This window comes from Lathamus discolor, chromosome 2, assembly GCF_037157495.1.
Source record: "Lathamus discolor isolate bLatDis1 chromosome 2, bLatDis1.hap1, whole genome shotgun sequence".
NCBI lineage: Eukaryota > Metazoa > Chordata > Aves > Psittaciformes > Psittacidae > Lathamus > Lathamus discolor.
In genome coordinates, this window is record NC_088885.1 from 98,309,863 (window position 1) to 98,335,187 (window position 25,325).

The 25,325-nt window shown below is 38.1% G+C and overlaps 1 protein-coding gene across 3 annotated transcripts in view; it reads right to left on the bottom strand.

Moving 5' to 3' along the window:
• Nucleotides 1-25,325, bottom strand: part of CARMIL1 (capping protein regulator and myosin 1 linker 1) — a 205,774-nt gene that overhangs the window by 57,786 nt on the left and 122,663 nt on the right. For all 3 annotated transcript variants that reach the window (XM_065667848.1, XM_065667849.1, XM_065667850.1), the window contains 9 exons: nucleotides 23,099-23,180; nucleotides 21,672-21,771; nucleotides 21,530-21,584; nucleotides 15,806-15,978; nucleotides 13,438-13,506; nucleotides 8,746-8,839; nucleotides 6,402-6,500; nucleotides 3,885-4,013; nucleotides 3,493-3,624 (listed from right to left, as the gene is read on the bottom strand). In XM_065667848.1, coding sequence (XP_065523920.1) covers nucleotides 3,493-3,624; nucleotides 3,885-4,013; nucleotides 6,402-6,500; nucleotides 8,746-8,839; nucleotides 13,438-13,506; nucleotides 15,806-15,978; nucleotides 21,530-21,584; nucleotides 21,672-21,771; nucleotides 23,099-23,180 — 933 coding nt within the window. The remainder of the gene's footprint in view (nucleotides 1-3,492; nucleotides 3,625-3,884; nucleotides 4,014-6,401; nucleotides 6,501-8,745; nucleotides 8,840-13,437; nucleotides 13,507-15,805; nucleotides 15,979-21,529; nucleotides 21,585-21,671; nucleotides 21,772-23,098; nucleotides 23,181-25,325) is intronic.

Below are 25,325 nucleotides of genomic sequence, written 5' to 3' on the forward strand. Positions count from 1 at the left end.
GACATATACCTGCGTACAGTAAAACAGATTCACACTAAACAGTATTTTCTGTTAAGACTGGCAATTGTTTAAATTCTCTCCTACATCCACCTCACTTTATCTCCATTCCCAGAAACTCAGGAAATCTATTTTAGGTGAATTTGCAGGCTGTTCAATCATCAATTAATTTTCCATCAAATAACTTATTTCAGAGATTGCAAGAGGTCAAGGCTCATCAGCACAGGATTTGAAAACAAACTCTCCACGTCCATTCCCAGCATGAAGTGCCACTTAGAAAAGATCAGCAAACAGATGGTTCTCTCTGGCAGCTGGTCCCTTTGAACACTGAAGCTGTCATCCTGCTCCACTCCAGTGACCGTGGGGTCTCCTCAGGCTACAGTGCTTCCAAAGTGGTGGGGGGAATAAAGACACTATCCTTGGTTCATGCAAGACCCATTTCCCCCATCTCAAAATCCTGTGCATAAGTGGGGCAAGACAGCAGATTTTTCAACATATGCCATACTGCATGCAGCTTTTGAGCTATTTTTTTTAAATTCAAAGATGGAAAGAAGAGAGGAACAGGACAGAGCCTGCTTTACTGAAATAGGCCAAGTCATCTCCAGTAAGACTGAAGGTTGATAACCAAACAGAAAAGGTATTTACAAACAAAAAAAGGAACAAAATCATAGTTTCCTTGAAATGGTATCCTAGGTAGACCTAGCTCTAACTTGGGTGCTTTTAAATTGTGCAAAAATAACAAACTGTACCCTGCGAAAACTCTACAGATTTCCTTTTTCTTCTCAATCTCGCTCCATCGGTAAGTGACCTCAGGCTGAATTCTGTCTTACCAGAACATTTTTCTACTTGAACAGCCCTAACTGGCAACTTTCATACGCAGATACTGAGGTAAGAAATAAAACTACCATTACTGCACAATAATTTTAATGATTCAAAGCAGCAGTCTGTAGCTTTTAATTGCCTAAGAGTAGATCTACAAGGACAACAAAGCAGCATGAACTAGCCACAGTGTACAGGGAAGTCTGATCTTTACAACATTTGATTTACAAGTATAAGGGACAACTGCCATTATAGCTAATACGGAGCTTGTTTCTAAGTTCCCAAATTCTCTGCACTTTAAGGACTTGTCCTGCACTCCATCCTTCAATCCCCAAGCAGATTCTGGTGTCATAACACTAAGAAAAGAGCCTTTCAAATCCCTGCAGCATTATCCATATGGAAGATGAAGAACTTCAATGGCAGACAAAACAGCCAGGCAAACTACTAATGAGAACTTCTGACACACCCATGTTTTCCCATACACCCATGTATTCACTGGTGCAACTGTGCATCCTAATGGATCACAATCATAAAAGTTACAAAGACAAAATGCTGCATGAAGGTGTCAGTGGGAAGTAGGAGGAAAGACTAAAGACCTTACTTGAAAATTTCAACAGGAACATAATCTTCTCTTGCCTAAGCACTGTTTTGTCTTGCATACGATTTTCCCTTGGGCCTTTTTAACTGAATAAAGCCCCTCTGGGTTCTGTGTGTCCACAGTGACACCAGCAGGAGAAAAGAAATGCAATGGCCTTGCTGTAATTTCTTCTTTGACCAACTCAACTCACTTCTAGATGTTACTTTTCCTTATTCTTACTTCTTTCTCCCCCCTGTCCTTTCTTTGAGGTTAAAAGGAAAAAAATGACAGAAAAAAAAAATTTCTTAGTTGCCTGAAAAGCATTCACTGACTTTACCCAATTTCCAAACAAACACTTCTATCTAAAATCAGGCTCTGGTTGCTATGGAAGCTAAAAATCAAAACTCCATTTACAGCACCTAGGATATTTCCTCCCAGCAATTACAAAAAGAACTGTACTTATGTGAGCTCTCTTATCTATCTCCACAAGTAATAAACTGCACATAATGTTTTAAAATTGACCTAAAAGACTGGGAACAAAAATCCTAATCCACGTTCAACATTTTCTCTCTCATGCCAAGAATGGCACCACAGAACCTAAAGGAAAAACTTTCAGCCTTGAGTGTAAAATTAATAAGAATGAATGTTACAATATACAAAGAGCATTACGACTTCATAGTTTCTTGTGAGGCACTTTAACGCTACACAAATCAGAAATAAATGTAAAAGTTAGAATGGTTGAGCTAAAGTGCCTTTTGCTGTAAATGTGTGAAAGTGTAAATGGAAGACCCATTAACTCAGTCTTCTGCCAGGAACTATAAACAACATTCCAAATGCTGAAGAGGCTTTCCTCCCTGCCTCTGCCTTCTCTAAGACTCTCCAAAATGCACAGGACTTATTTAAGTGTATGGGCCCTGTACAAAGGGCTGACATGACTATTCCCATCCCACTGATATCCTAGAAACTCTACTGAGAAGAATCTGGTGGAGAAATTGCTTTCATGTCTTCAGAGATCAAAAAAAAAGTGATAAGGAAACTTCACCTCATTTCATATAATGGGGAAAGGAAAAATACTAGAAATTCAGCACGATGTTCCTCCTCATTAACGTTTTAATTTCCAAAAAATAATTAGTAATATGGTATTGTTACTGCTCTTCATTATATTCCCACCAACTGAAACATTTTCATGTTGTTTCAACTGAAAGTTCAGCCTCCACTTTCTGATCCTTTGATAAGTTTAAATACAGAGAAACATAAGAAAGGTAGCTTAATCATAAATTTAAGTTGATCTGAATTGCCTCAGAACCATATTCTTAAATTCATCAGCTTCCATACAGATCCCAACAGTTGCTAAAGTTTCCCCACCTTGACTTCTTCCTGGACTGATACCTTTGCACGTGCTGTATGGATATCTATTTCATGTTTATTATACAGTAAGATCTAACATAGTTGAAAGTAGAATTTTCTGAACAAGAGCTGGCCTAACTCAGGTGGGAATATTTACAGATGAATGATGTCTGTTTCCAGAACTGTTGTCTGACAGGCAGCCTGTGAAAAGACTTCCTGTAAAGCTGCCTGTAGCAATTCTTGGGGCACTCTCAATACATAAAAGTTATCCAAACCAAAGAGTTAAAGTGGAAATTCTGTACCAGGTTGAAAAGAGTCACTGGGAAAAAAATTCTGCAATGGCATCTACAGAAAAGCAGCTTTCACCCCAGTGGGATACCTTAACTACTGAGTACTTTCATGCAGGGCATGAGACTTTTTAGGGTGTTTGAGAGATGCCTTTATTAAATGTCTAAGGAGCAACTGGTAGTTCTTCCCCTTCTACAAGACAAAAATCAGATGACAGTAAACAGTTTTTGCTCCTACTGCCCTTTGCAAACACTAAAGCAATTTTTTTTCATTCTAAACCGGCAAATATCCAGACAAGGCCCAAAGTTATAAGGAGCTAATAATGAAAATATAGCTTATGTACAAATACACTGAGAAGTTAATTAAACAAACAAACAAATGTGGTACATCTGCATTTAGCAACAGAAAACCTCAGATTTAGTTATTCTTGCATGTGAGAGATGGTAACACATCTATCCACAGACCTTAAGTTGTTCATCCACAACCCTTGTGACTTCTCCAGCCATGGATTCAAGTGTCTCTTGGATTGGATTGGAGAGTGAACCATTTGCTCCTGCCCAAGAGGCTCCACCAAGGTGATACAGATTTGGTAGGAGCTGTAAGACAGAAAGAATATCTTTGGAAAGTAGGCTCATCAATACCTGTCTTCAAGCCTGGACAAATAGGAAATCTCTCTGCTAAATCAAAGCCTTTATCAATTAGAATTATTTTGTCACTTTCAATACTACCTGTAAGTGATCATCTGGAGAAAACATACTTTTCTGACAGATTGTTATTTCAATTCCCCATAAAGAGAAAAGCTGCAACCACACACTGAACTGGTCTCAGTATTACCAGTATGCTAGGAAAGTCTTACTGTTTTGGAGTTCTTAGCATCCCGCATAAGCCGTTCTGCAGATTTGACATCTTCCTGTACAGCATCCACACCACAGTTTCTTAAAGAGTTGAGATGATCTTGCACTTTAACACATATTCTGTCAATCATCTACTTGAACAAAAGACACAGAAAAGATAAAACATCAGAATATTGGTGAAATGCAAACTGAATTCAGTCCGGGTAGAAAATCAATAGCAACATGGCGAGACTTGTAGAGACAATATAACAATCTGGAAACACATGATCAGAGATTAGAGGTATATCAATGCCACTGAAGAAAAGCAATATATCTCACAAAGACACACGTAAGCACTGGAAAAATAAATAGAACTTTAATATTAAAGAAAACCCATAGAAACGCTTTCTTGTTTCTCCCCCTACCCCCCAGTTGCCTCCAGGATAACTGCAAATAACCAACAAGTTACCCATTTCAAGCATTGTTCTGGGTTTTTTTTTGAGCAAGTTTAATACTGAAAATGTTGCCAATTCTAACACTTAGCTCTGAAGGTTCCTGAATTGTTAAGAATTTCAGACAGTAAAAGAAAGCTGTGTCAAAAAAGCCAAGAGATTTTTCCTGTCTAAGCAAAACACAACAGTGCAGGCTTATGGACCATTTTTTCCACAATGTAAATATTCTTTGTTGTAAGGAAATTACCACTACCAAAGTAGAAGTTTCCATCAGACCTTTTGCAGTAGGATAAATTGAACTTAAATCTGTATCTGCAATAGAATTCATTCAACATCCTGAAAATACAGGGCAGTGTATTTATATCCTTATTATGACAAACCAATATGAATGCTTGACATACAGTCAGTTTTGATTAAGATATATGAGGCAAGGAGACATGATAGTTAAAAGTCTTTATCAGCCCATGGAGCATTCATTAGAACTGGCTATTTGACACTTTGAAGCAACATCTGAGCGCATGTGTCATCATCATGAAAAGTCGGGAGTTCTAGCACATGATATCATTAGCAACAAGAACTGAAATAATCTCACAGCATGCTCCTTTTCTGCTTCACATGACTCTCCCTCTTCAAAGGGTTTTGGATGGGGTTTATTTGTAAAAGTACAAAAAGCTAATTAATTATTAGACAGTGGAAAGTCCCATTGGGACATCTGGGCTGAGAAAAAAAAGAAAACACAACCCCCCCATCCCCCAACACTCTGGGAATAATCATGCAGTTCCACCATCCTAACTAAAAAATCTTTTCCAGCTCTCCATTAAAACTGGTTTTGAAATTCATCCTCACTGTACACAATTTCATTTAGAAATGAGTAATTTTACTTTTAAAATAACAATAAACTACAATTACTGAAACTTGACTCATGTGTCGTTGCTGGAGAAAAGCACAACTAAAACCACCAAACTATGAGAAGATCTAGACTGAATTCAGACAAAGTTGGGAAAGAAAGGTGGCTTTGTCGAGAGGTTAAAGTATAATTTCAGGTTCTAGTAATAAAATTCTGCCCCATTATATTTTAATAACACAGGTAGAAGGAGGCCACTTTGAATTAAGTTTTACAAAAAACACCCATAAATGAAGAGAACAAAGAAATTTCATTGACTCAGCTGAAAAGCAAAACAGATATTTCTCTCTTGTTTGCTGGAGTGTCTCATTTGCACGGCAACACAACTGGTGCAAACAAACATGGAAGCAAATTTAAAACAAAGGCAGTGATAAGTTTTATTCTGCTTAAACCACCTTCCTTCAGTGGTGTACTAGAGCTGAAAACAGCCCTGACAGGTACTGACAAGAAATGCACTAGAACAGAGAATGGTAAGCTACCAGAGAAAACACTTGTAGATCTCTCAAGAGATAGGACAAAGAAACAAAACAACATGTGGCATTTAGGAAACCTGGTAGTAGTTGACAGAACACAGAAGCTTCTCAGATTCAAGCAGTATTTTTGGCTGTGTTAGACAGGAAGGCTTTTCAGCTGTCCAGAGTATAAAGAGTACAGAAAACTTCCACCTTCCTTTGCTCCCTTTCTCTGAGTACAGCTTCCCATGATACCCATAGTTCTGAATGCGTAAGGTAGACAATGACTTACTCTCTAAGGCTATTTACTCTGGTGGCACTTAAAGGCATGTTTACATGGTTACTCAGTGCTAGGCAGAGACGCTAGAACTGACTCAGACTCCAAAACTGGCACAGCATTATGATGATGCTTGTCACACTGATGAGAGCCTGCTGAAAAGTCAAGACTCCCCAGCACGAACAAACTAAACTGTTCCCGCTTCCAACAGTAGCTCATCCAGAAATAGCTTGTGTCTTTCTCTACACACTGCGACTATACTCAATGCCTCCTTCTAACAAAAGCTTTCTTTTTCCTTCACAAAATATTATCATTAATAATTATTATTTCTTGGGAAACTAAGTTTCACCTTCAAGCCGTATCAAGCTTTAAGCTACTCTGACAGAATGAGAGAGAACTTTGCCCCCAGGCTGATTTTAGACACTGAGAAGCACCAGTAAGGAACAAGTTCTCACCTGCTGAGTGGTACTAGTGACAATGCCTTGCTGCAGCCGGTATGCTTGCTCCTGCAGGTACTTTCTGGTCTCATGATTACGAAGCAAGTAGTTTTCTATCTAAAAAACAAAGCCAGATTAGGAAACTGATTCAACTGTCCACATTGCAATTTACTTTCATTTTTGCTGTCATATCAAATATGGGGACTGACAGGAAAAGCTGCCCGAGTATGTTTTGTTATCTGCAAATTTTGTGTCTCAGTGCTTAGTAATTACATTGGCAAATATCCATTCACTCATGAACTAGTGAAACATCATTAAACAAAGTGCTTTTGCCAGTTTTTTTCTGAATTAGTCTTCTATTTTGAACAATTTAGTATGTTATGCTGACAAAGGAGTAGATCCAGGTTTGAGAAATATTAGAAGGGACTCTATCCACAAAGTGTTACTGTAGAGACCATGATGACACCAGATAGTAGATTCGTTCCTTTTAGATGCATTTGGCCCACAGCAAAGACACAGATTTAAACAGCAGTATGGTCGTAAGATAAAATATCTGAAAGTGCCTAACTACTACAGGAGCCCCAGTTCAAACATTACTTAAGGCTAAGCAGTACTTACGCGCTCTTAAAAGACAAGTGATTCCTACTCACAGCTACTGGTCACAGCCTACCACAACTGTCATCAGTAGTAAACTTACCTTCAGTCAGCTTAAGGGCACATAGAGTAACCCCCTAACCTGGCTCCATCAAACTTAGTCAAGTAAAAAAACCCTACTAGCAAACATTTAAGGTTCATCAAAGGTGATGGATCTGGTCTGAAAAGAAGAGAGTGGAAAATGATGGGTGGAGTGGCCACAGGCTGTGAGGCAGAGACTAACAGGGGAGGTCACTTCTAAATCTACACCAGCAGCAAGAACTGGAAAAGTGTGACCATGCCCGGCAGTAATGCAGATTTTACCCAGTTTGGCCATACTAAGTGTGCTGCAGAGATACTGGAGCTCAAGGGGTTTGCTGCCATGCCCATCTCATGCTGGACCAGGGCCAGGAGCACTCTCATTGTACTCAAGCTGTGGTGTGCTGAAGCTTACAGGCCCTCCTGAAGACGTTAGTCAGCTGAGGCGTCCCCACACTGCGCATGACAGCTCAGTTTGTGCAGGGAGGCATTTCTGTGTGCATGGAATTAGCTGTGCTCACAGCACTGCTCCCGAGACCTTTTCTTTGGAAAGACTTTCCTTGGGTTGTGTAAAGAAAGCCTGCAGCACACAGGTTAAAACAAACTCAGGGCCTAACAGTTTAAGCAACTTTGACATGAATAAAACAAAATGCTCTTTATACGTAATGCCTAATTAGCGTGAATTTAAATCCCCATGTCCAGAAGCTTTGTATTTTTGTCAGAGATGCATCTATCATTCTAGATATGAACCTATCTACAATTAATTATATTAAATGAGATGTAAGAAATACATCCATCCCCCCATGATTCAGTCTTTTTAAAGCAGAATTTAATCATTTTATGCATCAAAGAAAAAGCCACTAACTACCAGCACTTTTCCCTGTGAGAATCACTTTACTGAAAATTTCTTCACTAATAAGGATCATAGACATTTGCTTTTTAATCACAGTTTTCTGTAAGAACTATTTATCAGGTTTTTATGACCTTATCCTGGCTCAAGGAAAACTGCTCATTAAAGAAATGTGAACTGTATGCTTTCTGACTGAGCAGGAGGCTCATTTGGAGCTTGCAGAATTTACTATATAAAACTCCCAGCTGTGTTTTAGTAACTCATGCAAGTGGAAGAGCTACACGTACTGTCAACACCTCTTCATCCAAAAGAAGATGTTAGTGCAATTGTTTATTTAGGGCAACATACTGCGTAGATTTTATATGTACAATATAAAACACAGGCAATAAACATTTTCATTCTCCCCCAAAATTAAAGAGCATCCTTCGTCTTATACAGCACTGACTGCACTTTTTATGACAAAATGAAAACCACATACCAATAATTCTGTGCAGGTGGAAAGACACGCAGGCATACATGTAACAAACGTGCCAATTTCTAATTCTCCCTTTCATAGTTAAGCATAGAGAAATACAAGGTCTAGCTTGTACTTATTTAGTTATGACTTTTTGATACTACACCATTACCTTCCATCAGCCTTCACTCCAACCACTCTTTAGAATAAAAAGCCTTACATACTCTTGCAGCACTTGATTACCACATATATGCCCACACAAATCAAACAATCAATGAACCTAGCCTAGAAGTTTTACTCATGCAAGCCTGAAATCACAGCCACTTAACATTATTACTGTATTTTTAGTGGTTTTATTTCTTTAAAGTTGGAGGTATATGCAATACCTTTTGCAGTGCCTCTTCTGTTTTCTCAGGGTTTGTTTTGAGTGCTTGGGAAGCATCATTCATTGGTATAGGCATGAATCTCAAAGTATAATTCCTAAAGAAACAGAAAAGATTTTTAAATAGTAAAAGTTAACCTAATTACTGTGCCTCTTTATGAAGAATGAACAACAAGGGAAAAATAAGATGCATCTAGCTTGTCCATGGAAAGTACTAAGAATGTATTTTTCACATTTGTAAGTGGACTAACTGGAGGCATGAACACTCCTTTTTGCTCCTACTTCTTTGCCACTAGACAGAGGTGGAGATTTTGAAAAGCAAAAAATGCAGTCAAGTGACCAATGCCCAGTGGCTGTCAATTAAAAGGCCAAGCTGTCTTCTGTACCTTTGTGCACAAGGTTGAATTACTTTTTCTTACTCCAAAACAGAAAAGGCAGTGTCAGTGCCTGCTGGGAATTCTATCAGATCTAAGCCTAATGGAAATATTAGGTAACAGACAGATAATGACTAAGAAACTGAATTTTGAAAATTTACTATTTAATAACTTCTTATGTTTACAAGGATTTGAAGACACTTGCTGAATTTTTAATAAAAGCTGACAAAACATCCATAACATCTCTATACTGCTTCATGCAAACAATTGCTCCCTGCATTTTACTTATTGCTTGCAAAATATTTCCATAGCTTTGTCCATCTGCTGCGATATGAGAATAAAGACAGGGTTTTGGTCTTGAGTGAAAATTGCATTTAAACTGAGAACATAAATTGGCTAGCACGACACAGTTAAACCTAACATGTAGCATGCAGTGTTGTGCCTACACACCTTCAGATTTCAATAAACGAGAACAAAACAGCAGGAAATTCTTAAAACATGAAAAGGAGTTTTTAATTCCTATTTTCAATAGCCTTAATTTCCTGCAAATATCTCTTCCTCCTCAGGTTGTCTGCGAACATCCCCCCAACTGTCTGCTTCCATTCCATAGAGAAATACACAAATATGGATAGAAACCTGTCTTTTCAAGCACTTTAAAGCTGACAATTTCAACTGAGTCAACTCCATTGACTTCAATGGACCCATCCTCAGTAAACACGCAAAATCCAACACCAGACACCTTAACTACTGTGAAACTCCCAAGGTTCCTTCACTTCCTCTCCCACTACATGAGAAGCTACACAAAAGTGGGCAGCAGTGTTTTGAAGTGCCAAAGACTCCAATGTCTCATATATACTACCCAACATTTTATCTTAAATTATAATTAAAAACTTCTATGTTTCTTCCATGATGTCAGTGTGAGGGTGGTGAGGCACTGGTACATGTTGCCCAGAGAAGTTGTAGACAATCCATCCCTGGAAGGTTGGACGAGGCTTTGAGAAATCTGATCTAGGGGGAAGGTGTCCCTGCTCATGGCAGGGGGGTTGGAACTAGACGATCTTTAAGGACCCATCCAACCCAAACCATCCTGTGATTACAGAATGTATATATAGCTGTCAGTGCCAGGCAGTTGCTCACAATGAGTCAGCAAGGTCCCTGTCCTTCTGCACTGTTCAACTGCCTACTGCATTATAGCCATAAAAAATAACTTTTCTTTCTTGTTGTCCTGTCCTTCGAGAAAACTGTGCAAACAATGCAGACCCTGTTATGTGTCATGTAATACGAAACAGCAAGCAACTGGCAGCCCACCAGCATGGGGAAAATTTTTAAATGCCAAAGATACCAAGCTCAAAGTCAGACAGTAATTACAGAATGGGCTAATTGACTGCTACCTGCCAGGTGGTGTATTTATTTAGCTAAAAAGAGAGGTAGAATTCCAAGGAATTCTGCAGCTGTTGGACATTTAATATAACTCATGCATTGAGATCTGTAATTGTCAGCTCTCATGCTGGTAATTATATGCTAAATTCAATATAGTCAAAGGCTTAATGGACTGTCCCTCACACACACACAGAAGAAGGGTGGGGAAATGAAAGGCAAAGAGATTTCATGGACACAGAGTCACAGGGGCCAAACTTCAGAAGACCACTATCTAAGTAAGGCTCTGTACTTGCTTTCCTTCCAGACAGATAGCACTGTATTGGAATGCTACTTTATTTTCCTCCAAGAATTAACCAGCTCTTAAGGGCAAAAAAAAAAAAAAAAAAAATCAAATAAAGAATTTAAAGCTTGCTTTTCAACTTTGATCATCAGAGCAATATTTATCTTCATGCTTCATTTTTCTCTGTTTCCTTTGAAGTCTAAAATACTCCTCCATTCTTTTTATTAGCACTCCACTTGTCTCTTGTAACAGAGTGTATTTCTCTATCAACTGGAAAATCCAGTGAATTCATAATGCATTAATACTCTCAGCAACATAACTATATTTAAAGGATGTCGAATTTCAGAGGGTGCTAAGAGACTGGAAAGGATGCCTCAAAACCACCCCATCTCTCCCTCTACATACAGCACATGTGACAACAGTCCTACATTTGGTCACATTATTTCCCTTGTAGTAGCTTCTGCCCCATTCATGACATACACTTTGCTGCGCTGATGATTTTGCTACCTATTTGTTTCTTTTTAATGGGAATAAGATCATCTGTTTTGCAGGCTTGTGCATGTGAATTTCATGTTACTGCTAAGGGAAAAATTTGTAGCCTTCTAACAAACCCCAGCATTTACCATATTTTAGAACCTGAGCTATTTATTCAATCAGTGCATACAGGAAAAAGTATTGCTTAGAAATTAATGTGGGGCAATACTGGACACTTTTATGACAAAGTGGGCTCTAGGCCACAAAGCGCAGAAACACATTCTTATTTTCATATATAAAATCACAGAGATACAAGTCCCTGTTTAATGGCCAGGCTGAACAGGATGCCCACTATTCTCATGTGCTGTCCTGAATTGCCAGCTGTACTGAACCCTGAACTCTACAGAAGATCCTCTCGGCATCTCACATCAGCTGGCTGGGACACCCTTGGGGCAACTCTGCCAACAGTCATGCTCCTGAAATTCCCTTGCAGGAATACAACTATAAACAGATGAAAAAAAGCTGGAAGGAGGGGAAAAAACAATCTTAAGATTACTTCAGCCTGTTTTAAAGTCTGTTACAATCCCTCCCAATTCTCCTCAGCCTCCACATAATACTACGAAAGCCTAGCTTGCTTTTTTTAGCGGTTTAGTATATGATTATCTTTCTAAAGAACAAAATGAAAACACCACACACAACATGTATACCCCTAAGCATTTTCAGTATATTTTGACCCATTTTGAGCAACAATTCTTTCCTACGGAGTACTGATGGTTTCATGTTTTTTTTTGGCAACATATAGTGGAGGATGTTCTCAATATGTTTTTGAGATGGATTGTTTAAAGGCTAATAGTTTTCAGTGAGTACTGACAGCTCCTCTCCTGCAGGTTTAAACCTTTGTTGCTTGTGGCTTAGTTTGTAATATTACCAATGGTTTTAACAATTTTAAAATGTTAGAGGAGACATAAAATGACCTCAGCTTCCAAGGTAAATAAATTAGATGTCAGCTCAGCAAAGCAGAGTGCCACACAGTTATCTATAGCTTTTCTTTTTTTTTTTGCTTAGATGATTTGCTTTTGCCTTAGGATTTCCCCCTCCTTTCCATTTACTTCTCCAAGCACTTCAAAACAGAAAACTTGATGCTCCCCAGAAAATAGGCGTATTTTCTTTTCTACCCCGTCTCATAAATACACATTCTATTGCCCTCTAAAAGCGAAATGTCTGCAAGCTGAAAAGTAACCTTTGCAAATTATTATTCAATACTATCAATGGAATCACTCCAAGATGATTTGCTTAATTATACATCATTTATATAATTTTCCCCATCAGTGCAACTGAGTTCATTTTGAAAACAAGTATATAAACTACAACGGTTTCATTAATCAAGTAACTTTATAAGCTCTAGCCCCAGGACCCCTCCAAGGGCTAAAATACTGCCCTAAATAGTTATACTGTTTTGAAAGACATTTTATCTAGTAACTAGCAATTGTACCTTACCTTCACCTTTTGCAGACACCCTTTGTTCCCGAGGGATTTAACAACGTGACACAACTGCAACTGCTGCTTAATTTAAATCTGTATTTTTTCCCTCTTAAAAAAAGTAGTAACAATGTATAAAGAAATGTGATGGAGATGGAGATAGATGGAAGTCATTTAGCATCTATCACTGGTAATGGCTGCAACTATAAGTAAGCTCAGGGAAGCAAAATGACCTAGACTACAGTGATTACAATGAAAAATAGCAGTTCCTGAGATCACAATTAGTTTCAACTTGCCAGGGGAAAGGAAAAAATAAAAGCCAGCCCAAAAGGCATGCTTCAGTAATTTTCTGTTATTACATACAGCTTCATTCACTGACTAGAACAGAATTTCTGCATGCTAGCCACACAAAAGAATAAAGAAAATGGAAAATATTCTCAAATTCAGAATTTTAATGCTAACAGTAGAACTCAATGGCCTTAATGTTGATAGCAGAGTATGGATGAAAGAGCCTTACAGCCTTTTCCCATCCTTTTGAAGGATGTGAAGTCATACATTTTCCTTTAGATTGAGCATCCTGATGCTTAAAATTGGGAGCGCTCAGCACCTTCAGATCATATTGACTGCGGTGAGAACTGCCGCTGCTCAGATCATTCAGGATCTAAGTCTTTGGCTTCTTCATCAGTCATTCAGTTGCTTGAGAACTTACTTTTCCAGTGCCACAGCTATGTCCTGGAAGCCCTGCGCAGTGATGTTATTCTTGTCCCATATTACAGTTCTAAGAGGTGGGGGTGAAGAAAAAAGGAAAAAAAAAGGTTAAAGAAAAAGCACTGAATAAATCTATGCTGAAACTTTGCATATTGAAATAACCCAGCGCTCTATGTTAAAAGTTGTATAGTGGAAGGCAACATTTTAAAATCCTGTCTTTAGTTATACTTAAAACCTTGAAATGTCAGAAGTTAGGGACAAAGATACTACAAAAATTCAGTCTCTCTTTTTTTAAAGGAGACTCTGTACTGTATTTTCTACCACTAGCATAAAATTGCAACTTTCCTAAAATACAGTTAATAGAAGGATTTGGAGATTAAATGCCAGCTTTTTCCAGGAACAGTATCAAAAATAAAGTTCAAATGTTTGCTTTTGCAAGCCCACACTGAAAACTAAGAAAATTGCAGCAAGTGATCAATCCCTGTTCTATATAGGTTATATGGCTACAGTTATAGAAAAAAGTATTTAAAGAATTCATACTGAGTGGCAGTCAAAAATTGCAGGCTATTGTGTATTCCGTCCTGTACTAGCTCATCATACAGTTCCTGGGATTCCACATGCAACACGACTAGCTGCCAGTATAAGCCATTAGGTTAGGTGCACAAATTGTAGCTCTTTTAAATACACAACAGTGATACGAGTGATCAAGCCACCCTCCTCCTCCCTCAATTTAGGCCACTCAAGCAGACTGCCTGGCAATTTGTGAACACATGTTTAAAGTTCTCATTAGTAGTCAGAAGAGACAGTCAAGCAGATAAATCTTGCCTGTGCAAGAGCACTAGTTGTAGCTGTGATTAAAAAATAGAGGCAATCCCCTCCCCAAGATTTGTGGCAAAAAAGAGAAAAGATAGATGGCAGGGTTTCACAGGTACTGACACCCTTCTGCTGTTGCAGAATTATCCCTTTGTTTTTTAAATGGAAAATGGAGATAAGAAAGAGAGGAACACCCACTCTGCAAAGACCAGATATACTTAAGGTCAAATCTTGAATATTTTGGTCACTGGAAAGTGTGTTTATATTTCTACCCAGATGTGATGTTATAACATTTTAAGCAGAGCCAGTTACGATTACATTATTCAGTTTGTAATCACACCACAGACTGTGGTGACATTATGTCAACTGTGACATTCAGTGCACTGTGAAACATTCCAGTCTGCCATCTTGAAAGCTGTCAAGGCTTTATTTTGTCAGGCACAGTGGTCATTTCAGGTAAATACATTCAATAAGCCTAAGTCACCTCTCCAGTGTTTTTTTGACATTTCAATATTCAGTTTGGGCACAGCAACACAAAGACCAGATCCCTGCTTCTGAACAAAATAGCCAGGACTGTTCTAGGGAAATTCTTATCCTACAGGGAACAAATGCTTGGAGACCAAGCATAAAGTGGTCTCTTCACACAGACAATACACTAATGAAGGTTCATCTGCACAGTCTGACAAGAGGAGGAGTGAGGATTAGCTTTACAGATAACAGCAACATATTTAGAGGTCCCCATCCAGATTCATATTGATTGAAGGTTTTACATGCTGGATAGGAAAAAAGTGATACTCTCAAGCCATCAGTGCCAGACATGTGCTAAAAAGCAGCGAAGCTGTCAGGTGGATGAAGTTGCAGAGAAGAGATGCCAAGGTCCATCAGCACTGTAGTAGGAAAGGGAAAGGAGGGATGGTCCATGCTGCTCCCCACTCTGAATTCCACATGCTTCTAGCTCTCCTAAGAAACTGATACTCCGGAAGACAAAGAATGATTTAACTTAGTTTCCCACCAAATATTAAATTTTCTCCGCTGGGAAGGCCTCCAGTAGAAAAGACTGAGCAGAATAGAAGAGAATGGCTAAGCACTGGAACAGGGTTTCCAGAAACACCGTGGAATACCTGTACTTGGAGATCCTCAACACCTACCTCAAGAAGGCCCTGAGCAACCCCGTATAGCTTTAAAGTTAGCCCTCCTTTGAGAAGGACATCAGATTACCTGACATTCAGAGCTCTATTAACAAGGATGCTTGGATTTTTTCTATGATCCTAGGAAATTTAGAGTTCTATTTTTCCAACAAGAGATCTTTCATTTAAATTTAGAAGATGCAATTTTCTCCAGTTTCAGTTATGGAAATGTTTTTGCAAAGACAATTTGCTTCTCCTGGCTTTTGTTATTTTGTTGAAGAAAAAAGGACAAGAATCTTCCCAAATGGAGACACTGTAAAAGTGGCTATACACAGAAGGGTTCTAAGGAGAAACAGCTTAAGAATAAGTCATCACCTTCAGTATCATTAAGCTATTCTATCTTTTTTCTGCAAATAACATTTCCCTTACCTGAGTTTGGTGTTTATCTGTAAGGCTTTTGCCAGCATCTTTGCTCCCATGTCTCCCATGGCATTTCCACTAATATCCACTTTTGTAAGAGAAGTATTGCTGCCCAAGGCATTAATAATGATGGTGACCTCAGTCTTCAGCTTGGAATCTGCGAGGGACAATGACTGCAGAGGCTGTGGAGCACAGAAAGGGCACTGAGAACAGCAGCGGGTAACACACTAATTTCTCAAACACCTACCGGAAGTTACAAGTTCCCCAAACTCTTGGAGACAGCAATAACTATCAAAGAGTTATTTCTGTGTTTGCTGCAGATCCTACAACGTGATAAACTGGAGTCAGCAACTTACAGCAGAGGTGTCAAACACATACACACACACAGAGTAAGTTGTAACACCCTGTGCTGACAGTGCCTTCAATTTCCTGTGTTCTACTAAGTACAGAATACAGCATGAACCCAAAAAGAGGCAACAATCAACTTTGCAAGACAATCTCTATTGTCCAGCAGGTTTTACTTAATCAGCATGCTTCCCTGTCAGTGACAAATAAAAATGTCTAGCACTTCCCTCCTCTCCCTCAGACTGAGAGATTTATCCAAGGGCAAATTAGGAGCTGAGACATTGCTGAAACACAACCAATTCCTTTAAACTGTTTTATTATTATTCAGCTTTAGAAGTGATGGTGCTTATCTGTTCCTTCAACTAAGGGCATGGGCATTTGGGAAGAAAGAGACAGAAAACTGTAGCAGGTCTGAAATTAAAAACAGTAAGAAAGTATCTATTTAAATGTGTAAGTCAATGAATGTTATTCACAGTGGTGTTCTGACACCTCTAACTGCAGTATCTTTAGGTAACTTTATACAGATAGATTAGATAGATAGACAGGCAGATAAACACACACATACTATGTTATGCTGAAACTACTTTATTGTGCTCTGGTAAGGCAAAAAACTCTAAGCCTTAAGAAAACTTCTTTTAAAAATGTATGTATTCGCTCAGTGTCCCAACACTCGACAGCAGGAGCTCAAGAACTACAGTTTATCCATCACCATGCCTTGCAGATGTATTATAACTGCTAAAACTAAAACTGTAATTTGTCTTAGCTGATGTATGAGAATTTCACAAGACATTTCCCTTGCTCAAGTGTGAGTTCATGCAGAAGAGTTTGCTGTCATTATACACCAACTTAAGGAATGTACTGGAGGACGAATCTGAGAAGTTAAAATGTCCAAATTACATGTCCAAATGTCCAAACTAAAATGTCCAAACTGTCAGAATAGGAAAATCAGTATCTTGTAAGGATGAACCCACATTAGGTGCCTAAAGCTTAGATTAATATAAATAACTGAACTGTGCACACCTGGAGTCCAAGATGCTTGCATGGTACCAGTTATACAACGGGACTCCAGCCTCCAGACATGACTGGATTACAATGATAACTAAAAAGCTTGCAATAATAGGAAATACACTTATAAATGAGGAAATGCATAAGAATCTGGAGGCACAGCAGGTTTATAATTAAAAGGGCTAACGGTAACACAAGGCACATGCCGGTTTTATTTTAAATGGAAGTTATTAAATTACTATGTTAATGACCTTAATCTGTCTACGTTTCCCCATTTTATTACATTATGTACCCTAAAGAATATTAGCATCATGTTAGAATGGCACTTAGAGCTCTTGCCACAAGTTTGAGGAGACCTCCTGCGACAGATTTCACAGAAAAGCAGCATCACTCCGAAAGAGATTGCCAATAAGCTTACGAAAGCCAAGGTTTTTCTGTTTCTCATGTGCCACTTCAGAAAGGTGCATTTGAGTAACTTAGCTGGAGGTGCTCCCTCCCACATGCCAATTTGTCTAAACCTCATATATCCTCACAGGAGAGGATTTTTCACCTCTCACATTCAAATACTCTGAAAAAACCAACACATTATTGAAAACACTTCTGCACTGTGCTCTGCAAGGGTTTACACCTATATATCATTACTAACACATAGAAAACATGTATATAGTCCAGTAAAGTACCTGATATATTATCAGTGTCTTTGAAGTGGATGAACTGCTATTTTTCTCACACAGCTACCCTTATCATTTACTCAGTGAACAAGGAGCAAAAAGCTCTGGACTCACTTGGTGCCCTGAATGCAAACTAACAATCAGAACTTAACTTGGTATAATTAAACATACAGGCTAAATAGTCATTACATCCATTATCTGACCATTACATTAAAAAACCCAGCAATAAAAAAGCCATGAAACCCAAATCCCTCAAAATAAGGGTAATACTCTATATAGCCTACAAACACTAAGTCCTTGTAACAACTTAGTAGCTTGATTCCTTGTAACAGTTTAGTAGCTTTAGATGGATATTCAGAAAAAGAAAAAAACCAGAAAAGAAGTCTGACAAGTACTTCAGTGTCCCTGCTGCAGAAAACAGATACTTTGCCAATACAGTGAAGATGCCTTAATGCCATCTTTTCATGGAAGGGGAATTCGTAAAGAATAGAATTAGAAATTGTATGATAGTATCCCATTGATTTTGTCATATTCCTGCTGGAAAACATTTAAGAATGAAATCAAGCTAAATTTGTTCTCCTAAGAAAAAAATGCTGTAAAAACTCTCAAAAGGCCAATTCTGCAACAAACATTAAGTAAAAACTAAAAATACTCAGCACTGTAGTAATTCTTTGCACCTATGCAGGAATAACTGGCACTCTGAGTAATGACACTTGGCATTGTAACATCAATTTTTGCAACAGGAAATGGTACAGCAAGAATACATTATTATTGCATGCACAGTATAGCATCTACATAAATACAGAGGAACTGAAAAGAACCCCCCCAAATAAATCTTAAGTATTACATTCTTTTTTATGTTAAACACCTTGTAAATTCTGTTGTGTCGGTTACTACTACTGCTTTCAAATTGTGTAGAATTGTATTTGTGTCTAGCTCTATTTTTAAAGTCATATAACTGAGCTACTGACTGTTTAAATCATTTTACTCATGACTCACATTAACACAGCAACAGATCTATTTAAAGCTTGTATAAATACATGAAGAAGCATTTGGCAGATGACTGTTTCAGATTAAAGCCTCTTGCTGCAGCTCTTCATGAAGACAATGCACAGTCCCCAAAGTGTACCAGATTGCAGGCAATACTGATAAAGCAGTATGCTCTGGGCATCATTATACCCTGCTCTTTCCAGTTCCATCTTCATTTTAATGTCCTGTGGCAGTAAATACAGTAACGGTAAAGCAATGTGTAATGGTATAACAAGGACCACCCCATTTAACACTCAAATCCAAGGCAAAATAGCTAGAAATTTTAAATAATATTCTCAGCATCAAGGTACAGTGAGGACAATCCTACACAGCTATCTGCAACACATGGTTTTCCCACAGCACTGCAGCTCATCCTCAACTCTGCAGCTGCTAGGAAATGCTTCAGACTGATTTTAGCACCTGATGAGACAGAAACAAGATTCCTTCACTGAAGAGGATTAACAGGAGAAAAGAACACCCGGAGAGAAGAGACAGGGTAATACTGACAGGTTCATACGCTGTATCTCAATGGTTAATGCATAACATATAGGAGAAACAGTTATTAAGTACCTAAATAAAGTAACTTTTTTTTGTTGATTATTTCATGGTAACACTGTTTGAAAGCAGGATGAGACTCCAGAGCACCTGAGCCACTAGCTCAGGAAAGACAGAGTAAGAATTACAGGAGCACATCTGACCACCAGATTGTGGAAAAGGCAGAAAGTGGAGCAATGGCTGAGATCACCCATGAGCTGAAAAGAAAAGGAGCGCAGGAAGTTGAAGCTGATGATGCAAGGGATGGAGAGCTATGAGAATGATACATCCAAAAATTTAGCAGCTACTTTTTCTTTGACCTGGAAGCTTCCAAAGCAGAAGCCAAGAAAGACAAACAGAAGGTTGTAACACTTAATAGAGACAATAGCACGAAATTTGGAATTTTTGTCCTTACGAACAAATAATATGAACAGGATAGTCATACAAAAAGGAAAAAAAACCCAAAACAACAGAAGGTTTGTATATTGAACAGACACAGAGTGTGTTAAAGATGTGTTTTAGGCTATGGCCTGAGTGGGAAGAAATGTTCACCTGCGACAGAGCAAAGGGATGAAGGAAACTGAGAAAAACATACTAAATTACATTTGCTTATGAGTAATCTGTTTTGACATAACAGTCTTCAGGATAGCTGTGAAAGATTAAACATGAGAGATAGGGCAGGAGACAAATGTTCAAAGAGAAGAAGAAGCTGCTATCTGATTGATACCTTTCAGCATGCTATCAACAGGAAAAGGAAAGAAGGAGAAACCAGTCTTGCAGCATTCCCTTTATAGACAAAGTAGAAGGTGGTCACGTCACAAAATGAAAAAGTTAGTTTGATACAAGAATTAATATAGAGATCTACTGATACTTCTTAAGACACTCCATCTGACTTGAGTAGACAAGGACTTACAGTTTTCATTACAAGTGCTAACTCCACTAGAATCAGCTCTGGTACTCACACAAAGCACTTCACTGCATTACACTGACAACCAATGATTTAAAGTCATGAGGCAGGGAAAGAATCAAGAAAAAACAGTACCACTAATCCCAACTAAGAGGGCACAGAGAGAAGAGAGTTTAACAAATCGCTTCAAATACTACCAAGCATTAAGAAAGGATGAACACAGAACATGGAATCCAATACCTCTTCCTTGCATGGAAGGAGATATTGGAAACCCTGGTAAAAAATGCTCTCCGAGTTGCAGGGTACAGATACAGATGAGAAGAGAAAATAAGAAAGCAGTTAGTGTGGAGACCATGAACTTGTAGGTGAGACAATAAAGACAACAGGAATAGCAGGTGTTTATAGACAACTGAATTCTACAGTCAGCTATGTCTGGAGAATGAGGAAAGCAGGGCTTGCTTGCTACTTGCACAGGAATTGAAGGAGAAAGAAAGGACTATGAATAGATGAATAAAGATTGACAAGCATGAGAGCAACAGCATCTTAAGATTCCCTTCTAACCAAAACTAGGATGCCAAGTAAGGCAAGAACACACACCCAACCACGGAAGTCTTTCAGAATCAGGAAAGAGGGTGGAAATGAAGAAAGTGGGCAAGAACCCAGCAAGGCACTCTGACAGGGTTCTATGAAATTGCTCCTGTGACTAATGTACTAGAAGAAGTAAAGAACAGCACAGTGAACAGTTTTTCTGCATTTTTTGAAGGAGAAGGGAGTTCTGGGAGATCACTGCAGTAACTCTGCATTTTGTCAAGCAAAAAAATGCTGATATCCAAGAACAGCTACTAGGAAATAGTGACTACTATTATTTAAGAGTATGACCACACAGAGAACACTAGCACTGAAATCTGTCAGGGCACAAAAGTTTTGAAAACTTGTGCCTGCAGGGCTGTATAACTTAAACCTCAAACAACTAGGTTACATACATCCAGCTATTTAGAATGACTACTTTTCAACAAACATAGATCCTAAGATTATCCTAAGAAACATTCACCTACATGCTACACGCAATCCAAATTACTATTTGAAAGAAAAAAAAAAGCCCAAACAACTAAAATGTTGGACATGTTTGTGCAGGGTCATGATCAAGTCTTATGCAGCAAGTTAACACAGTGAAAAAAAATAAGAGAAATAGGTTGTGAGGGTACAAATACACATGATGATAGTAGGTAGAAAGATACTCACTGAGTCCTCGTCTTGAATCATCTGAACTAAATTATCAAGTACTGGAGTGAGATTTCTGAGGAAATAAAAGTTAGGGTGACAATGAAAGCAGCAGCTTCTCCTCATCCATTCTCTTGTTATTTAGAAGAAAGAAAAGCCTTACTTGGATTTCATGTTGTTAAAATTTTTGCCTAATGCCAAGTGCCTTATCGATCGGTTTTTACTAAGCCAGACTACAAGGGTTGAGAGGTCAGATTCTAGGCCTGTAAAGAATCAGATAAGATTAATAATTAAAACACATTTTCACAAGAAAGACCCAGGCAGGGTCTTTACTAATGCTATATTAATTCAAGTAACTATATCAATGTACTAATTTCTAAGAGCTCTAGAAAAATTTCCATTCTTCTGGTTTTAAGTCATTTTCCTCTCTTCCCCCCCCTCCCCCCGTTTTCTATGAGAATAAATGCTTTCTCTAAAACAAGTCCCTTTAAATCTCCATCCTAATCAGCCATTGAAGGCACCTCTCAAACTCAGAAGAGAAACATAGTCCCTTGTCCATAGTCAACCACCCAAGGGCAGTTCCTTGCATTGTCAGGCAGAGTTTAAAGCTCCTTTGAGAATTCTGAGACCACACTAATCGCTATTTAATCTTAGCAGAGCTGTGTACCAACAAGGTCTCAAAGCCCTCAAGAGCAAAAAGGCCAACACTAACAGGCTATGAACAAAATGACCTGAAAAACAAGCCAAATTTTATTCTACTCCTGAGTAAGAAAAATAACATGCTGTAGTACTGTATTCCCAAACTAGTGGTGCATTTGAATAGTCCATTAATTAGATTACAGTGACCTAGGATCCAGATCCACAGGATAATTTAGGTACTAAATATCTCTTTTTATAATAATAAATCTGTTTACATAATTGGGCTGAGTCAACAGCACCCAAAACTTTCTACTTGCCAGGCCATCCCACCTTTTTTGGGCATTCATCTGTACTGGAAATCTCTTTCTGAAATACTTCAGCATTTGACTGTTAGAGGGGCAAACACAGCAGGTGAATTCTTCCAGTTCATTTACACTTTAAGTCTGCAAGATGAGAAGCTGGCTGCTATTCCCAGCTAGGAAGCACAGAGCCCAAAGTGTAGGAATAGTCCAAGCCCCCAAAGACTCCAACAGGTCTTCTCTGACCTTAAGCTGCTTGACTGTTTGCTCCAAATGTCCCTCCCTCATTTCAGTGTCATGGCTTAATTCTCTACCTGGTCTTTCCCAGTCTTTAACTACGCTTTCACTTCTCATTTAGCTTCTCATCCACTTAAACCCACTTTCTTCTAGATCTAATATCACACTTGCTGCCATCAATTTCTTTTGCTGTGTTACATTATCTCAAACAACAAACTTCCAAGTACAGTTAGTCTATTAATATTTCTTATACACTTTATAGCAATGGGAGTTCTTGGTCCAAGACATTTCCATAACCAATATGGTCAATAATCATAAAGCAAGAATGACCATCCTTGATTACACTGTGAGCTGAAAGAAAAAGTTTCTCAGATTCTTGACTTGCACAATCTTCCATTCCTTTCTGTGTACTTACCATTGTCTGAAATATCTAGGCTCGTGATATTGTGTATTTCTGCTATGCATCCTTCCAAGACTTGTGCTCCTCCAGATCTTAACTAGAGACAAAACATCATCCATTTTTGCAAACTAGTTACGGTTTCAAGATCACACAGAAAACAGCAGTAGGAGCTTTGTGGATACAGAAAGCACTACTGGCAGCAAAAACAACAGCAACACAAGAAGTTACAGACATAAAAATGACAGCCTATGCATACATTCCTACTATTTTCATCCTTTAAACTCAGTATATGCATACAAATGAGAAAAAGGACTCTAATTTCTCTTAAAACTATTGTTCGATGGTTAACATTGGTAAAAGATTTAAATGTTGGAAACACAATGAATCCTTTAGCATTTGTGCTAGGCAGTGTGCAGGATTTTGGTGCTGGTTCTTTGCATGAAAAGGCTAGGATATTTCCAATGTCCAGTGAGAAAAAAAATAGATGGAGCCCAGCCTACAAGCATGCAACATGGTCACCCTTGGATCCCACTACAGACAAGTCCTCTTTCAGCTCTCAGGACAATGCTAGGGTGCCCCAATCAAAGATGAGTAGGAAATAATAAAAAATAAAAAGAAATGAAACAAAAAACCCCAAACAACAACAAAAACCACAGGCAATGAAATATTACGTTTCTCAAAGAAAAATTGCTTTTTTTTTTCACTGAAAATTTAAATAATCCAATTGTAAAATGGCCACAAAAGACCATAAACAAGAAAATCAGTAATTTTCATTAGTCTTAATTGAAAAACATAAAAAAGAAAAACAGCAACGATAACAAAAATGCCTAGCTGGCAAGTATTGATTATGATATAATTAATCTGAAATATTACATGAATAGAAAAGAAATATCAGGATTTAATGAAAAAAAACCAAAAAAACAACAATTAAATGGCCCAGGGGAAAACACCAAGACTCACAGTTGTGAAAACTTACACACTCATTTACTAATGGTACTGAATTAATGCAATGTGGAGGGTTTTTTTCCCCTCAAAGAAGCAAAAGCATTTTCTTATTTCCTGCAGCTACACAAGCTACTTAAAGTGCACTTCACTTTACGAACATCCCCCAGAAAAAAACTTAATCAAAAGAGGGGAAAAATTCTACTAAAATCTATTTTCACATTTTCTGTTTTCTCTTTCTTTGCTTAAAAAAAAAAAAAAATAATCTGAAAGCTTTATCAAACATCAAACAGCCTTTTCACCTCCTGTGCATAAAAAATGAGTAATATTTTACTTAGATGACTTACTGGGCTAAGTATCCTGAATCAGCCTGCTGATATTTCTGCAAATAGACTCTTTTAACCATGTTATAACTAAGGAAGCATATATGCCTTCTAGAAGTATTTTTCAGTAAAGACACAATTCGGCACTTCCTATAAAGTCTGAGATACATGACTGGTTAACAAGCAGCTCAATAACTTGGCCTGAACATCTAAAGAACAATGGTGGTCAAAGACAACATCTAAATCGTAAGTCACATCTGGAAGCGTAAGAGATACAGAATGTAAGGCACCTTTCCTCTTCAGCATAAAACAAAGCCTACCTATCCTTCACCCTATCCTCTCAAGAAGTGGTCAGATTAAAGTCTGTATATGGGGCAGAAGTGGTGCAATTTTAACTCAACTTATTTTTCTGAGAGCATTTGTAGCATTTGCTGTATACCAAAACCATACAGCTTTGCTCTGTACTACTCACTTAGTGCAGTGCACCAGAAAACAACCATTTTACAACACAGAATGTCAAAGCTATTATTGCAGGATTTATGGAACTGGTAAATTATATATATATATATATGCCAGTTTGCATTGGTTGTTGCTACTATGCTTAGTGCCATGCACTTAAATTATACTCTCAATAGAATCCAAATGCTTATACTTTATATACTTTCAGGGTTTAAGTGAACAATTTTTCAGGAACAGCTTTTAATCTTGTACAGATAACTACATTCAAAAACTTAAATACACGAGTATTTCATAGGTGCATATGGTGATATCTGTTTAAGCTGGAGGCAATGATAATTTGATTTTTAGGATCAAAATTTACTGCAACTGTATGGAAGTGTGTGTATGTGTACATATATACACATACACACAGAGATAAATTGAATGGCTATTTATCAATGTGGACTGTGATACTGAAAATAAACCCCAACTCTGCAACATCTCCTATATGACATTCTTCTGAGACTACAAATACAAGC